Below are 18600 nucleotides of genomic sequence, written 5' to 3' on the forward strand. Positions count from 1 at the left end.
TTCATTTTTCACATTGTTTCATGCGAAGTAGAATTTTCCGCATTCTATTTCGGGCTCTTATTTAATGTTTTCGTCCTTAATATTGAATACTGCGAACACTTATGCTATACACCTTTGATATCTTTTTTATATTATCAGTGAGAAAAGCATTTTTTTAGGAATATGTTATCAAAATCAACCTCGTTAGAAACTTCTCATGCGGCTGAATCATAAAGATCAGAAAATTTATGCGATCAAGGTTACTTTCCATTTATTATTTCGTGCATTTCTTTTCTTCCTGAAAAACAAAACAAAATAATGATTTTTTAATTAAAAATAAACGTCCGAAAAAGCAACCAGAAGCAAGAAAGTTTAATTAAATCAGAAATTTAGTAGAAAAAGCAGGAAATCGAAATGCTTGTAAAATGTTATAGAAGACTTCAAGAAAGAGTTTTGAGAAAAACCCTTTCCTCAATGGAGGAAAAACATACAGTTTGAGTGTTTTTAATTCAAAGCAAAGTTCTAATTTGAAACAGCATATACTTCCTTGCTGAAACAAATTATTTTAGGACTTCAAAAATGACAAACTACTCAAATATTAAAAAAAAAAAAAAAACTTTTGGACATTGAAAAAAAATTTATTTTCCCCTTGATTAAAATTTTTAAAATCAATAAATAATTCTCAATTTTAGCAGATCTTGACCCTCAAAAATGTAACGGAGTACCTTATATTAGATTCAAAAAAGATTCGCAAATGCTTTTTATTTCTCACCTAATTGTGTTCTTCATCATATTGATATTTTGCGCCATTTTTATTGATAGAATGACTCACGCTGACTTAGAGACAAAATCTAAGCAAAATAACGTACATAATTGTAACAAACTTACTAGTATAAAAGATCCGTGGTGGCTAAGAGGATAGAGCATTCGCCTCCCAATGAGGTAACCCGGGATCGAATCCCAGCGATTGCTGCTTAACACAAATTCCGCTCCCAACTCGCACTGACCACAGTGCTGACATAAAATATTCCCAGTGGTAGACGGAACATAGGTTAGAGTCTCTTTGCTGTTAGGCTAACTGTGGTTTTTTTGTGGTCTTCCCCTCTATGTAACGCAAATGCGTGTTGGTTCCATCAAAAAGTCCTTCATGAAGGCAAATTTCACCGAATACTTGATCCAGGAGTTCCCTTGTCTTCTGGATTAAGTTCAAAATTTCAAATTACAGAGTTGAGCACTGGTAGTCGAGAACTCAGAATTGGGTCAGCTGTTCAACACTGGTTATAGAATAAAAAAATAGAATAAAGGAAGGATATAATTTTTAAAAAAGAGATATTTCTCAATTATCAAAGAATAGTTCTTGATTATCTCAAACAATACAGGATTAGAGTTACTATTAAACTATTAAATAAATTAAAGTGCTTTGATCTTTTTTTTTCTTTCTAAATTATGGTTCTTTTTCGTGTTAATATTTTGAGCAATTTTGATGTAAGATTCGCGATTGACCGTTATAAAACAGTAACTGGTATAAAAGTCGCATATTATTCTTTAAAAAGTGTTATTTCTCAATTATAAAGGAATAATTATCGATGAGCTAAAAAATACAGAGTTGGAGTTATTTTTTAATTTGTTATAATTATATTATAGTAATAATTACTGTAAAATATTTGAGCTATTTTCATTAAATAAATATTACTGTAAAAATTATGGTATAATATTCTGCAGCAAAAATGGATTTTACGGAGTTATATCCAAATTGCTGGTACTTCATACTTAATTTGATCCGTTATTTTTTACAGCGTATCCTTTGAAAATGCAATGCGTATTTTCATTAATACATTTTAAGTTATGGCATAAAAAGAAAAGCATCTCTTATGCTTTCGTTCCATGCCGGTTATTTTAAATTCATAATGACACCCAAAAAGGAAAGTGATATTAAAAGTCATGTGAAAGAAAGTGAATAAAATATGTTAGAGTATTAAAAATGAAACAAATCACGAAAAATTAAACTGGAAAAATTAAAGAAATTTATTATTATTTTAAATTAAAATTAAAGAATTTTCCGAACATCAAATTTGCCTTTTTCTAGTTTTTTTCCGACAGGGAAAACAAAACAAAACAAATTTTCATTTTTTTTTTTTGTATAATCATATCTTTTGAACTTGACTGCAAAGCTCAATTAACTGCTCGCATGGTTCTATATTGTAATATTTTTAGTGATATAATTGTATTCTGATATTTATAAGAGTTTTAACTTTTACAAAAAAATTAAAAAGATTAAAAAACTTGGATTCACTGAGCATCTTTTAAATAGGCATGTTTTATGCATTTGATTATACTACAGGAAAAAAATTAACAGAGAACTCAGTAATATTTAAAATTCTATTTGTATTTGTTTGTTTTCTCAGAAAATGTTATTTCCAAAACAAATTGGATTCTCGTAAAAAATTATCTTATTAACTCTTAAGAACTTCTCCTGTTAAAAAAATTTAGCCAGGTTTTTGCCGAACAAACTCGAGTTACTACTGCTATTTATGGTATTATTGTCTTTTATAAAGTAAATACTGAGAAAAACGAGTGGTCAAAACCACCTGAATATGGTAAAATGAACAGTGTTTATGGCTTTATGGGAACATCAAAAAGCACGGTACTTTTTTCCGAATGGTTTTGTTTACGATTTTGGTAAAATTTACAATGAAATATTGCGTACTGTATCAAAATTACCGTACTGTATGGTAAAAAGGTTAAAGGTGTATGGTTAAAGTCCTTTTAAAGAAAGTCTGGTTGAAAGTACTTATGTCTTGTTGTGCAAATTCGTGGAATTGATTACTAACACGTAGCTTATTACGTAAAGTTCTCATTCGAAAAAAAACCTAGACTTTAGGCTCCCGTTTTCGGAAGAATCTCAGCTCCAATTTGACACGTTCTTTTTTACCATTCTAAAAATGAGTTCAGAAAAAAATTATTAACAGTGTACGCTTCGCTGTGAATGTTTCTGAAATAAATTTCTAAAGTATTATTTGTAACTGAAAATTTGCATAACAGAAAAAAAGATCTTTTTATAAGAATTTACTCGAGTTCCAACTGTCATTTTTGAGAACAATTATGCCTCAAACATACAATCTCAGGGTACATTTTATAAAATAATTACCCTGGGGAACAATTATTTTTTAGTTTTCTGCCGCAATAGATTTTTTGACAAAACTTAGTAATTTCCGTATCGTTGATTTTAAATCTGCCATCTGAATCTCCAAACTTCAACTTTTTTTAAAAATATAAGCATTCTTAGTTTATTTTTTGTTGAAATATATAACTTTAAAAACGCTTTATATAACAGGGAGCCGTATAAAGGGCTAGGCGTATAAATTTACAAAATCAGTTATTGATAAAATTTTGAATATGATATATGAATGAAAAAAATAATTTCTCGAACTACTTTTTTAAGATTTTACATTTTAGTACATTAGTGCATTGTCAGAACATCACTCCGATAATCTCACAGATTTTTTAATAACTATAAGACTGTTTTTTATATCGAAAATATACCGTAATATATTTTTGCTTGCAATTCGAACGTCAAAAAAAAAATAATTAAAAGGGACACTGGTGTCCTAACTGTGTCAAAGTGTTAATGTTATTGAGTCCCACACAGATGATATTCAGAAATCTTTAAATCTAGTAGCTTTATGGTTGGTTTTAAAAGTATCCATTGTGTTATAGTTTTTGAAATACTCTTGAATATATCGGCTAATTTTATGCTTCTTAATTTAAAGTATTGTTCCTAAATTCTTGTATTGTAAAGCAAAACTAACTGCATATAACACATTAAAAATAATTTTTGAAAGGGGTACATACAGAGTCATTTGTATCTATCTAATTTTCATAATGCATCGATAAAGCGCAATCAACTAATGTCCGACTTTATTACCGATGCATAAGTTGACCCCCCTGGCTTTCGTAAAATTTTGGGGCTTGAAAAGTCAACTTATACACCGGTATATACGGTTATTTAAAAATTTATTAAACATTTTCTTTTCAAACCAAAACTTTTGCTCAGCAATATTCCATTTTATTATATGTCTGAGTGGATTAAAGAAGCATTAAATATACAACGTATTTTAGCATTATAATGTTTTTTATTGATTTTAAAACATTCCAAATTGGAAATTGAATATCTGAAAAAATACAAATTGTTGATACAAATAGATTTTGAAATTGTTACACAAAATTATATAGCAATACAATTGCAATTTCCAATTTTTACAAGTGATCAATTTATATCAGTTGAGTACAAGATTATATAGTAAAAAGATTATAAAAATAGACTCGCAATATTTTATTTTTATAACAATTGTTAAAATAACTTTTTATAGGGTATATAAATTGCATTATACATGTACAACGAAAATATATCACATCATTATGTTACTTAGTAAAAATTCGCATCATTTTTAAAAATGAAAAATTTAATTTTTGGATTAATAAAATTCGAATATAGGTAGATTATAAAAAATATGTATAGATAAAATAGATAAAATCTCTACACTAATGAGTAACATTTGATTTTATATAAAAGAGTGAAATTTTTTTCAAAAATAAATATTGTAATACAAGAAAATATAAAAAACTATAACAAATCAACTCATGAATATTTTGTACAGTTATTATAAGGAGCAAAGTAATATCAGATTTTTAAAATATAAATTGTATATAGATGGAAGAAAAACGTTAAAATTAGTTAATGCGCAGTAACTATCAAATTTTCTTTTAGGATAAATAATAAATGAAATTTAAAATAATAAAAAATAGTATTATAAAGAGATTATAAGAATACATATCAAATCAGGGTCTCACTAATCAGGGTCTAATATATAGAACTGTAATGTTTTTATAAAAAGTAATAAATTGAAACTTTAGATCAATGTAAGAAACTTTATAAATCGATTATATGAAAATAAGATATTATTTAGAATAGTTATTTTATAATTTAAAATAATGAATAAGCAATATCATGATCAACGTTTTATCAATAGTAATTAGGCATTTAATGAGAAATACTTAAATAAATTGCAAATAATATAACTCAGTTCCAAGATTAAAATTGTTGCTGTCATTAATTCTCCTGTTGTTTAGTGAGTCGCCATTTCACTGACAAAACAGTTTAGAGTTTCAAATGAAAACTACTCTTTTTAATTTGAAATTTGTAGATTCTATTTAATAATTGATCGTATTTTCTAATCAGGTCGTTTGTTTTGGATGTCTAAGGGGATGGCAAACAATCTTTGTATTTATCTCTGAGACTTTTATCGACGCTGTTATTTCTGAACAGACGTTCGAAAGCCTCAACAGCTAAGAGTAAATTATATTTTGGCTGACAATGAGGTTTTACAAACAGGGAAATCTTATTCCGAATTTTATTTGCTTTGAATTCAATCTTCCTTAAGAAATTCTTCTCTAACAAATCCTTTGGAGCATTCCTATTCTTGTTTTGAAAGCCTAGTTCATTTACAGTGAAGTAGTTTGTCTTAGCTGTACGATCTATAATTACATCCATCATGGGATCGTCTGTTTTTAGGCGAATCTTAGTTTCTTCGTGGAATATTTCAACTTGTAGTTCTCCTTTCATAGGTATATCGAACACTCCAGTATTAGAGCTATTGCCATCTAAACTTTTGCTGAAAAGAACTTCGTTTCTCTGATTTTTCACGTTTATGCTAACGTACTTCTTATTTTCAAAATAACTATGAGGATTGCTCGAAAAAAATCTGAAGGTCAGAATTTCTTTAAAAGGATTGGCTGTCAGGTTGGCAAAGTAATTATCAGCTAGTCCAAGAAATTTGATCTTGTCAAGTGAAAGAGAGGGATCTTTCATTAGTTTTCCTGTAAGAAATAACTTATTCGAATAATTTGCATGTACTATTGCATAAAAATCATCAAAGGAAAGTTTCATATTCTTAGCATTTGGCTCGATAAAAATCTTGTATACTCCTATAGGTACATCCTGAAAAGTAATAATTTGACTCTGGATTTTTTGCTGAGCTACTGTTCGAGATCCGTCCATCAATTTCAACATATCACCTGTTATTTCACCAAGTATTTGGTTATCTATGTCAATAGTGAAATCATTTTTCATTTGTGTGGATTTCAAATCTGTTGGAGTAACCAAACTAGTTAAGTGATGTAAACCCAGGTTGTTATAAACATCAAGCATTTCTTTGACATCACTTATGATGTAGTTCAGAGGATAGGCTACACTGGATAAAACATAGTAATGTTCATATAGCTGTCCTTCTTGTATTGCTGCTTTTGCCAGTTTCATAAATGGATAAACATCAACAGCAAACTCAATTGCAAAGAAGTGCATCAGTTTTTCTAATAATAATGTTCCACTGGCATAATAAGGACGGCCATCAAATTCTTCGCGAGTCAGTTGATTGAAGCGTGAAAAAGATTTCTGACCAGCTTTCAAAAACATGTGGGTTAAAAATGATAATTTTTGGATTACATCCCAACTTTTGACTTCTATTCCTATTTTCAGTATTGCCGCAATGTTCATCTCTCGTTGTTTAGTACCTTTAGTTCTAATGTCTTTACCAAACTTAATAGTTTGATAAAAGAAGCATAGAATATTGTTCCATACTTCATTAACAGTCAACGTTTCATCACCTAGTTGTCTCAACTCATGTCCGTGACCAATTTCATGCAAAGCTCCCCAATTCCCTGGACTGACATCCAACCAAAAGTCTGTGACTGATGCGGAGTTCATAGCCGTATACGGTAGATCGTAATACGCCAACCCAAATCCATTTTTGTCTGCTTTAATAAAAAACCTGTTTCTTACGTTCTGATCGGTCCCAGTTTCTTCGAACGACAACCCTATGAATTGACTGTAAGTGGTAAAGATGTTGTCGTAGAAAATAATTAAATCGTTGAGACGCTTGCCATTAGCTAACTTTCTCGTAGCTTCTTTGTCTATTTTCGGTATAAGAAGACCGAAATAATCTGATTCTACGTAAGCAAATTCTGCATCTTGGGAATCCCAGAGTGCAAAGAAATCTTCCTCCTTATCATCGAAATGATAGATGGGAAGAGTTTTCGAACCAGCTGGATAGCTTATTCTGATATCGCGATTGTCTGTTGGAGGTTTTTCAAGGTACTCACAATCGACGAATGGAACACTCACAGAGTCTAGTTTAAATGTTGATGCTCGGCCAGGCAGGGAACTTTTAACTGTAAAATTGCCTTCAGTCTTTCGGTCATCATTTAGGAGTCGTACTCTCACCTGGGTAAGACTCCTACTCTCCAGAGCGATTTCCATTTTATTGTTGGCTGCCAATATGATTCCAACTGGTATTCGATGATGGCCAAGGCCTTTACTCATGGGAAAGTCGTACCAGACAGGTTTTAGTAGCCAAGGAGCTTGTAGTCTCTTGCTTGATGTCATCTTAATTTATCTGTAATGGTAAAAACTATCATTAGTTTTGCTTTTTTTTACACCTTTTGCACTAATATTAATAAATAGTTTTTTTTCGTTATGTATCTGAATCACATTTTTTGTTGTTACAATCCATTAATTTTTGTAAATCCTGTACATAAATTTTAATTCTATACATAAAATAAAATCAAAAAGTTGCACAAATCCTGGCGAATATTAGAAACAGGTTTTTGTTGAATTTGCTTTAAAAAGCAATAAATTTTGTAATGAAGGATGTTTTGTAATCAAGTCTTTTAATAAGTAATTTTCAGCGCCAATGCCTCGGCTCAGGGGATAGATCATTCGCTTTCCAGTAAAGTGAACTTGGTTCGAATAACAGCGATGGCCGGTGGATACGAATCCGCATCCGGCTTGCATCAACCACAGTGCTGGCATGAAATATCCTCAGTGGTAGTCGGGTCATGAGTTAGAATGCCTTTGTCGTCAGGCTAACCTTGGGAGGTTCTCGTGGTCTTCCTCTCCATGCAACGCAAATGTGGGTTAGTTCCAACAAAAAACCCACCACGAAGACAAATTTCTCCCTTGCTTGATCCAGGAGTTTGATCATAAAAACTATAAGTTGCTTAAATTCAAGTTGAATTTAATGCCTTATTACTAAAAAAAAAAAACGTATACATTTAAATCTATAATAAAGTAACAGAATGTATAAATTTTTTTTTACTCTTTGTTCGTTGCGGTTCTCAATGCTGCTTTTTAATTTCTATTAAAAACATGTTTAGAAATACTTTAAAAGCAAGTCTTAGCAATTTCTCATCGTTTGGTTGTTTGTTTTTTTAAAAATAATAATTAAACTTAGATGAGAAATTTTTTTTAGATGCTGTAATTATCTGCAGCGCCCTCTGTTGTGCTCTAGGCTTTCTGCCACCAGGATCATCTGATAAAGTTCAGTGATGCTTCTATTAATCGCTTTTATCCTCTTCTCAGTTTTCTCTGACAATTAAACTGTTTTTAATGTTTTAAAATGTTCCAGTTTAGTACGATGGTATAAAAATGCAGAAACAAATGCGTACGACGGAGTAGATTTGGAAAAAAATCATTTTAACCTTAATTAAAATTTATTATTACTGCAGCTTTAGTATGATCAGTAATTTAAACTAGAGAACCTAAGTTAAAATTTCAAGAATATGACCACGGTTTTAAGTCTACGTCTTAACCAAAGAAAACAAAGAACATTATCCAAAAACTGCTACTTTAATAACTTAGGCACACTATTTTAACTATATTAAAGTAAAATTTTATAATTTTTTAGTTTAGGATTTTCAAGTCTTAAATTGATAAAAATTCAAAGAATTTATGGGGTAATATTATTATATATAGCCCCACATATATTTTAATAAAATTGCAGCAATATATTAGAATATTATTGCATGCATAATATGTTTTGAAATTTTAATTTTGACATGAATTTCTCTTTATGCATTTAACTCGCCTGAACTAAAATGAAAATAAAAATATAAACCGTCTATATGAACTATGGAAATTAAAAATAATTAATTAAATGTACGTTATTAAAATGAATTATTAAATTTTATTGATGAGGTTCTCATAAAAATATTGTACAATATGGTAGCTTTCTGAATTTTAAAATCAGAAGATATTATTTATATCTAAACTTATAATATATCAAAACTTATATATAATGTATCCAAACTTATAAACTTATTAGAGAAATATTATAATATATCTAAACTTATAACGTACCTAATAAGCCCAGTTATATTTTCAATGTGCTTGATTTCCTTAATTCTTTCCTTTCAACAACGGTTGTTATTCTAAACTTTTCTGTTCATGAAGGTGCAAGTTCTAATCATTTAAAGAAGTTTACCTAAACAAATATACCAAAAATGTTTACTTAGTTAGACATATTTCAAAATAAATATTATTATCAAATTAAAAATATTTAAAAAAAATAGCTACATATTTACTCAAAATGAAAAAAAAAATATTTGTAAGTTGAGAGATTTTTAACAAACTACGGGTCAATACGTTGTTTTATAAAACTGGTGCTGAACGGTCGACCCAGTTCTTAGTTTATGACTACCAGTGTTCAAATCTGTAGTCTCGTATCCAACCCACAAGACTAGGAAGCTAAGCGTGAAAAGACGATTGAATTTAGGATTTGAGTCAGGAAAATCCTATTTTCAAACAAAATACGATTGAAATTAGGAGAATCGTACTTTTTACGTATTCTTTCATTTCAGATGGGTTTTTGTAAGTCCTTCCAAAGTACTAATTTCAAAAAATGTTTTTTTAGAAAAAGTTTGGTGCGTATCCTTTCAGATAAATTTAAAATTTATCCTTTTGAAAAGGAAATAGAAAAAAAAGTGCGAATATGTGAATTTCTTCAATATGGTTAAAAATGGGTCGAAGTATATTTAATTTTAGCACTTTTGACTAAATACATGAGACAGAGTTAGAAATATTATGCAATTAATGTCTAATCATAAATTATTTTGTAAGGGGAGTTTCCTAATGAATCAAAATTTCTTTATTGCATTAAGAAAAATAGGCAGTTTACAAAATTGTGTGCCTTAATAGAGCATTGATGGTTTCAGTTATAAGTTAAAATAATTTTCCAAATAAATAAATAAGTTGATGAATAAATAAATAAAATAAAATAAATAAAAAACATTCGGTTAGTTATAAGCAATTTAATATTTTTCACTTAGCCATTAAAAAAATTGCTATATTACATTAAGCCAGAAATTTTTTTATTCAATTTCCTTGATTGATTTTCTAGGTTTAATGATTTAATAGATGAGAACAAAAGAGAGTATTCAATTTCTTAACACAAATTTAGAATATAGTTTCTTTATTGAAGCTTAGCTTAATCCATGACTAAAAACATAATGAATATATTTCATAAAATAAATTTCGACTTTACCAATTACTGTTGAGAAACTTTGTCTCAAATAAAAAAGTTACATACCAGAATTTTGGACGGCATAATAATCGCTTAATTACATTTATCATCGAATTCTTCAGCTTTCTGAAATGCCCACAATGCAATGAGCTTTAAAAAGCATATTTTTACATTTTGTATGCATTAATTTTTCCTTTATACGATACCTCGGAAATCCAAATTATCATACAATTTGAAAAAAAACGTTTTTATTATTGCACTGAGTAAGTCAAAAAATAACAATTCTGTTAGACATAATTTTATTATCATCGAAAGAGTTAATTATGAAAAAGTTATTTCAATAGTTTTCAAAATATCTAGAGTAATTTGGTCTAAGATACAATCGATCGAGCATTATAAGTCGTTGAACAGTCAACACAATTTTGGGTTACTCCGTAGTCTTGTAATTTTGAACCCAATTCAAAAGACAAGGAAACTGCTGGGTCAAATATAGGGAGAAATTTGCCTTCGTGGAGAACTTTTTGATGAAACTAACCTGTATTTGCATTACATGGTGAAAAAAACTACGATTACCTCCCATGGTTAGCCTGACGTCAAGGGGACTCTAATCCATAATCCGTCTACCACTGAGAATATTTTAACGTCAGCGCAGTGGTCGGTACGAGCTGGGTGCGGAACTCGAATTGATCAGCCATCGCTGGGATTCGAACCTGGTTCGCCTCGTTGGAATGCGAAAATTGGTTTCAATGTCTCACAATATCTGAATTACTATATACTGTAAAATATTCTGGATCAAATTACAGTATGAAATATCGGCACTTTGAGTGCATCCTCCGTAAAACACATTTTGACCGTAAAATATAATATCGTGTTTTTTACGGCAATATTTATTTAACTAGAGTGCGACAGTCATTTTACGGTAATTATTATTATAAAAAATTATGACTTATCATAATACGGTATATCAGATGTTTTATATCGTAACATGTTCCGGTAAAAATAATTGTTATGGTAACAAGTACCGGCACTCTCAGTGCTGGTACTTTTTACCGTCATTTAATCCGGAATTTTTTACAGTGTAGTGGTAGTATTTCATTTACATTTTGTGTAACACTTCAAAACAATGCAATCATTTATCGCCTTTGCGCAAGTTAATCTATAACCAGCTTTCTCAATGCCTACTTATTTTCTCTTTGTTATGCTTGTTCGTTGACTTTACCGATGGAGAGTGATTTGTTCTTTTGTCACAATTGCGTAATTTTCTATTATCATATCGTTACCTACAATTTTACTACTGAATGATGATAAATCAGAGATGTGTAAATTTTAGAAGATAGTGTGTTCATTGATAGATAATTGCTGAAAGTATCTTTAAATGATTCAAAGCCCTTTACTCAATGTCACAAGCTGAAGTTTTTTTTTATACGTTCTACACTTTTTTAAAACTTTTTTTAATAGAAATGCAGTCTGTTTCCATACCACGGAGCTTTTGCAGCCCACTCTCAGCTTTTGTTAACTTTTGGGAAGTTTAATGTTGAATGGTTAACGGTTGCTTATCATTTGACAGTTAATTTTTCGATTAATTCAATTCGCAATTTTAAAGTGACGTCATTATTTTTTATTTAATAATTATTTTATCAATAATTCAAGTATTCCTTTCATAAAATTAATATAATAAAAAGGTTAACATTTTAAGAAATAATAAGATGCAATTCACGATTTTTGCACTTAGGGATCGTTCCTACTGAATGCGGTTTGATTGTTGTATTTTAAAATTTCCAATCAAATTCTCAATTTCTAAATGTATATTTTATAAAAAAAAATTTTTTTGATGTAAAAATGACAAAAATATTGTAGCTGATACGTTGGCAAATAGCTTGTATTAAAATGAAAAGTTTGCTTTCAAAACATTTGAATTCCACACTAAATTACTCATTTATAACCAAACAAGAAAGAAAAAGTATTTCTACTGTTCTGTTATGATGAAAATTGTTTAAACTTTTCACTTTGTTTCCGAACGGCACCGTCAAAACAGTTTAGAGCGGACTACCCGTTATTAAAGCTATTTTTACACCATTTTTCTTTTATTTACGCAGACATTTAAAAGAATTGGATAAAATTAACTTTTTAAGGCAATAAAAATAATTTTTTGACGTTTCATAAAGGTCATTTTGTAGACCTCCGAAATTTTTACGGTCAATCCAAGTACAGTGCAGGTCGATGGTCCATGCACGGACTAGATATATATTTTATGGATATAATCGATTTTTCTACTGAATGCCTGAAAAAAAATGTGCCTGAAGCAAAATTCAGCAAATGTGCCTGAAACAGAATACAGCAAATGTGCCTGAAGCAAAATACAGCAAATATGCCTGAAGCAAAATTCAGCAAACGTGTCTAAGCAAAATTCAGCAAATGTGCCTGAAGCGAAATACAGCAAATGTGCCTGAAGCAAAATACAGCAAATGTGCCCGAAGCAAAATTCAGCAAACGTGTCTAAGCAAAATTCAGCAAATGTGCCTGAAGCAAAATTCAGCAAATGTGTCTAAGCAAAATTCAGCAAATGTGCCTGAAGCGAAATACAGCAAATGTGCCTGAAGCAAAATACAGCAAATGCCCCTGTTCAAAAGCTGTTCTCCAATTAAAAACAATTAAATGCTCAAAACTTATTCTGAGCAATTGGCAATCCTATACATATTGTATAATGCTGTTTTAAAATTTTTTGTTTAAACCATATCAGTTAGAAAGTGTTCTAAATAAATTCATATAAAAATTGCAACATGATTTCTCTGAGAATATAAATCCATTCAGACAAACATCAACAGTGTTGAATTTATTCACATAATTTTTATTTGCTTTATTAAAAAAATAATTAACTTCACTATTTCTTTTAATCTTATTGTTATCTTGTGGGAAGTTGCTTTAAGAATTGTAGGCAAAAAAAAAAAAAAAAAAAAAAATCAAAAAAGCTGAAAAAAATACCCTAACAAGAAGAAGTCAGAAAACTTACTTTTCAAAAGAGTCAGGCAAGATTCACAAGCGTTTAAAACAAATTCGCACTCATGATTTAGGAAACATGTTGCTTCAACTGAGAAAAATATGCTATAATATATACCCATTCTTATCTCATTACTATAAATATTAAAATATGAATGTTGCAAATAGTAACAAACTATATGACACAATTTATTTAGTATTGATAACAATATTATTTATCAGGTATTTCTAAAACTTATTTACGCATAGAACTTTAGAACTTTATACATTCTATTGTCCATTACGGAATGCTCTTTTTTAAAAATAAGTTTCAACAAAGCAAGCATTTATCAATGCGTTTTCTGAATCGCAAAATTTTAGCCTTGGTTACTTTAATATAGATGAGTAAAATATTTATCACTTGTTATCTGAAACAATCGCTTATTTTTTATTACCTTCCTTATTAAACTTATTTTTTTTAAATGTCTTTTTTACCTCTTTTAACTTTTTTTAATTTTTCTTTTTTTGATACCTCGCCTATTAGGTTTGAACACTCGAACTCCTAAATTCTATTTTCTGAGTAACTACTATCGTTAATTTTAAGATTTCAGAAAATTCCTTGAGGCCTTCTGGTGTTGCCATGGATCGCCAACAAGCCTACCTTTTTTAATCCTCTTTTTTTTACTGAGAGGTCACGTGCGTGCAATTAAGAGTCTACAGCAGAGGTCGCCAAAGTGGTCTCTATAGACCCCCAGGGGTCTATTTAACAATAGCGGGGGTCGATCTGAGCCAGGGGGACGAATGTGGTCTATCCGAATAGGAAGGGTTGATAGGAGATCGAAGAAAAAACAGTTCTTAATACACAAATCACGCATACCTAATTGAGTATGTAAAATTTGTGAATTTTTTTATAATTGACTTATCAGTTTCTTTATAAAACATAAATTTATAAACGTATATTTATTCGGGTGAAACAAGTATTTACGTACCAGCGCGCAGTGTAACGAACTCAGCACAGTTTATAAGTCATATGCATATGTGCGCTTGTCCAAATGTCACGTGTGACGAGCATTGACGTTACAAACGCAAATATCATACGCAGTTTCAGCTATCTCTGCAAACTGTGAACAGTGTTGAATATTTGCAGTGTCATTATTAAAACTTTTATAGTTTTGGATAATTAGTTATTGTTTCGATAAAACCATTCGTTTAGTTTAGATATCAATTTTAAATATCAATGCATGTAAAAAAAGAAGGTGAGCAATAATAATATGGATTAGTACAGCCCCCGCCACAAAACTATAGCACTCTTTGTATTTTTTTTTTATTAAAATTACAAAATTGACCAATTTTGACGAAAATTAAAATTGACCAATTTTGAGCCCAATATTGCGAACCTTTTAAAAAAACGCCAGGCACACCCATCACATTGATTAAGCAGCAATAAATCTTTAGTTACTTTACTTATTATTTCTACTTATTCAAAATTACTTATTATTTAATAAATATTAAGGTACTTAAATTTCAACATTAATATATTTTTCATAAAACTATTGTTACACTATGTACCATTACTTTAATAAATGTTTAAAATCATGAAATAAATGTACAAGCACGTATCTAATAGAGATTTATTTTAATTAACAGAAAATTACTTTTATGGGGGGTCAATGGAGATTTCGAGAAATTATATAGGGGTCGATGATCAAAAAAGTTTGGCGACCCCTGGTCTACAGTATTCTCCGGATGCCCCCTGACGGGGAGGGGGGGGGTTAAGCTTTGATCTGAAACTATCGCATCGTGATTTCTTATGTAGTTGTTTCAGGTAAGCGAAGGGTTGTTTTACTCATAAATATGAGAAGAATGATGTGATCAAGGTGATTCGATATCATTTTGGTCACTGATGTTAATACCTACGGTATTTAAAATTCTCAAATAATTAAATAAATGAATAATTGTCAAATAATTAAAAAAAATATACAAATTAAATTAAAATAAATTAAATTAAATTAAATTAAATTAAATTAAATTAAATTAAATTAAATTAAATTAAATTAAATTAAATTAAATTAAATTAAATTAAATTAAATATATTTTTTCGAGTATTTGACCTACGACTTCGGTTTGAAAACCAGTTCCATTCATTTTCAAAAAAGTAATTATTACATTTTTTGGAAACAACTAAGCTCTATTATTTTTGCTAACTATTTTTGCATTGCAACAATTCGATAGTTAAAATTTAAAAGCAATTTGAACTGCTTTGGTTTTTATATAAGAACCGTATTATTTTATTTATTTTTTTTCCTCTCTAAAAACATTAATACCGAAATAACTTAGGCTCATCGTTTCGCAATTTCAAAATAATTGCTTTATAATTTCATAAATTTATGGTCTGTTAGTTGTGGGCTGATGAAAAAAGAGTTTGATAATATTTTATAGAGAATCAGGGCATTTATTTATTATAGAGAATCGGGGCGTCAAATTATTTAAAAAATTATTTCTGATCAAACAGTGTAGGCTTCGTGGGGAAAGTGTCTGAAATTAATTTCTAATGTATTAATAACGGCGTAACAAAAAAAAAAGATCTTTTTATGAGAATGTACTAGAGTTCTAACTGTCATTTTTGAGAACAATTATGCCAAAAACATACAGTCTAAGGGCACATTTTATAAAATGATTACCCTGGGGAACTTTTTTTTCTAGTTTTTACATAAATTTTTTGCTTTTTACTATTTTTTTCCGACTGGGAAAACAAAACAAATTTTTACTATTTTTTTCTTCATTTTTTTAACTTAACACTTTAAACAACAAATTGGAATATTTTTTCTTGCAAAGTAGTTAGAAACAAAATTTAGAGCTAGTTACAAAATTTCTATTCAAAATATTTCTGGCCGATATCTGATGGTGCAACGATTTTACATAAGACTTCGTTTCCAAGCATTTCTTGTTTGTGTTACTCTATATACAAGTAAAACGTTTTACTGCATTTACTAATAGATTTCATTAGTAGTTTATCCTCGTTAAGTTTTTCAGTAAATTTTTAGGTACTAGAGATCAGTATATGGATAGTGCTTTCAAAATAAAAGTAAACAATAACAATCTCGAGCTCTTGACCTACTCTACTTCCGGTTAGAAAGTATACAACTGCTTACTACAACTTATTCTGGCGATATTTTCAAACAGATATTGTTTTCAATATAAGAAATAAATTACATAATTATTAAGCTCAAATATGTTGCATTTCATTAGATATTAATAATATTAAGTAATTCGGGTGAGTTTGAAGTGAAAATTATTTTTAGTTATTTGTTGTTGTTGACGTATGCCTGTTTTAGGCAGAGGGGTGCGATTGTTCTTGTTTTCAAGTGGCGCCATCTATGGCCAAGAATTCGACTTCTGCCACAACATGCGTCACACCCGGTTATAGGGCGGACCCATTCATTCATCCACAGATCGTAATTTTGACCTGAATCAGAGAACAATCGATCTCCAATCCAGTACCCCCAGAGGTTTTGATTTGTTATATGAACATGGAGGAGTTCTGCGACTGGACAGATTTAACGTGCATCAGTCCCTTTACTACACGTGGAGTCTTCGGCAGGAGGGGTTCGAACCCACGAACTCACGGACATGGGCCGAGCGCCCTACCGACCAGGCTATTCTGGCCCTTTAGTTATTTATAGATGTATTGTTAAAAAAAAACGGTGACACGGTTGCTAGATTTAGAAAGAACTCGCTTTTTTGGCCGTCCCTATTTGGCTTCTTTTTACTTGTTTATAACAGTTTTTATTGTTGCAAGCCGTGCACAATCATCCGTTAGGGTTTTAGCATATTGTTCGAGCAGCGAGATTAAATTCATTCAAATTAAACGTGATTAAGTTCATTTTACAAATTATCCTTTAGGTTTAAATTTCGAAGTTGGTATATTGCTAACAAGAAGGTAAGAAGTGTTTTATAACGATTCTTTTCTTCAAATCATGAATTCTTACGTCTTGAAATGTCAGGTCTGTAAATGGCAATTCTTAAAACGATTTTTTTAAACACAAATAATAAATCAGGTAACAAATACACGTATACAAGAAATACTACTCAATAGAGTTTAAAAATACAATGATCACGCTGTGAGCCAAAATGGCTTCAAAATAAACTGGAAACAGTTACCCGGAAGTATAGGCAGTAAAGAACTTGCAGTGCACCCTAGTGTAGGAAACATTGTGGCGTAACTACCACTACAAATATTAAATAACAAATCACTAGTATGTAAGACATGTTAACTTGAAACCGTTACTCCATGACGCCGACAACTCAGTCAAGCCATCATCTTTTCTCGACTTAGAAACATCATACTACTTACCACCTTAAGGAACTACCTCATCGACTTTATCACACGATGAAGGGGTAAAGGGCCGTTCCGGCCTCAGGCAACCCGAACCACCTAACAGAACAGAACAGAACTTGAAACCGTCTTGAGGTACCTTTTCATAGATGAAGGTTAACATAGTCAATAATTATATTTCCCTTCAACACCATCCATAATCAACTTATATTCCGACTTTCATCGCATCAGAGCTAAAATTAACTTTAAATAACTCAAATTATGTTCTCCTATTTGAATTCGAGAGCAATGTCTCCAGTTTCCCATCGCTCGCCAACCTTGGAACAGCTTGCGCAGTTCTTTTCAGATCTCGCTCGCTCATCTCGTCTGTCCTCAAATTAAAATTGCAAGCATATATGCTGAAAAAATTCAAAATAGAATTATAATTACACGTATGTGTTTAAATACCAAAAATGGAAATTTAAATCGAAATAGCGTTATTTTTGTTATCTTTTATTTATTCTTTTAATTTTTTTTACTGTTTAATACTTTTAAAATGTGTAAATGGACAGTTTTAATTCTTCTAAAAAGAAATAATCATTAAAAAAAAAGAACAAAAAAGAAGGACCCATATATCACATATTCTGAAAAATGTAAAATTAAACACATTTTTAGTTTTTTTTTGCTTATGTTGTTAAGTGTGGTTAAATTTTTTAGGGTTAACATATCTGTGAATAAATCAATAAGATTCTTACGTGCCCGTTTTATATTCTTACTAGTTTTAATATAAATAATGTAAATTTCAATCTGACTCATAAATGTAATTGGTTCAAAGCTTTCTGGTTTCGTCAAATGTTTTGATTTAAGGCCGAATCGAAAATCCTACAAAAAAGGATTTAGGAAAAAAGAAAAATTTGTTTTGAGTATTTTTAATTTATGAAGGCAGATAAATGAAAGGTAAATGCTTTTCAGTTT

General features: G+C 30.0%; 1 protein-coding gene across 1 annotated transcript; it reads right to left on the minus strand.

The window, feature by feature from the left end:
• Positions 1-4092: 4092 nt before the first annotated feature.
• Positions 4093-13443, minus strand: LOC107450395 (uncharacterized). The gene is made up of 3 exons (XM_071180146.2): positions 13345-13443; positions 9173-9296; positions 4093-7430 (listed from the first exon to the last, which is right to left on the minus strand). The coding sequence occupies exon 3, from the start codon at positions 7418-7420 to the stop codon at positions 5237-5239; it is 2184 nt and encodes a 727-aa protein (XP_071036247.2). The 5' UTR covers positions 7421-7430; positions 9173-9296; positions 13345-13443; the 3' UTR covers positions 4093-5236.
• Between the last annotated feature and the right edge of the window lie 5157 nt (positions 13444-18600).

This window comes from Parasteatoda tepidariorum, chromosome 1 (assembly GCF_982258835.1).
Source record: "Parasteatoda tepidariorum strain Cologne lab strain chromosome 1, Ptep-v5.0, whole genome shotgun sequence".
NCBI classification, from domain to species: domain Eukaryota; kingdom Metazoa; phylum Arthropoda; class Arachnida; order Araneae; family Theridiidae; genus Parasteatoda; species Parasteatoda tepidariorum.

Excerpts from the sequence above, each read along its gene's own strand:
- LOC107450395 (XM_071180146.2), bottom strand. The coding sequence starts at position 7,420 with ATGACATCAAGCAAGAGACTACAAGCTCCTTGGCTACTAAAACCTGTC.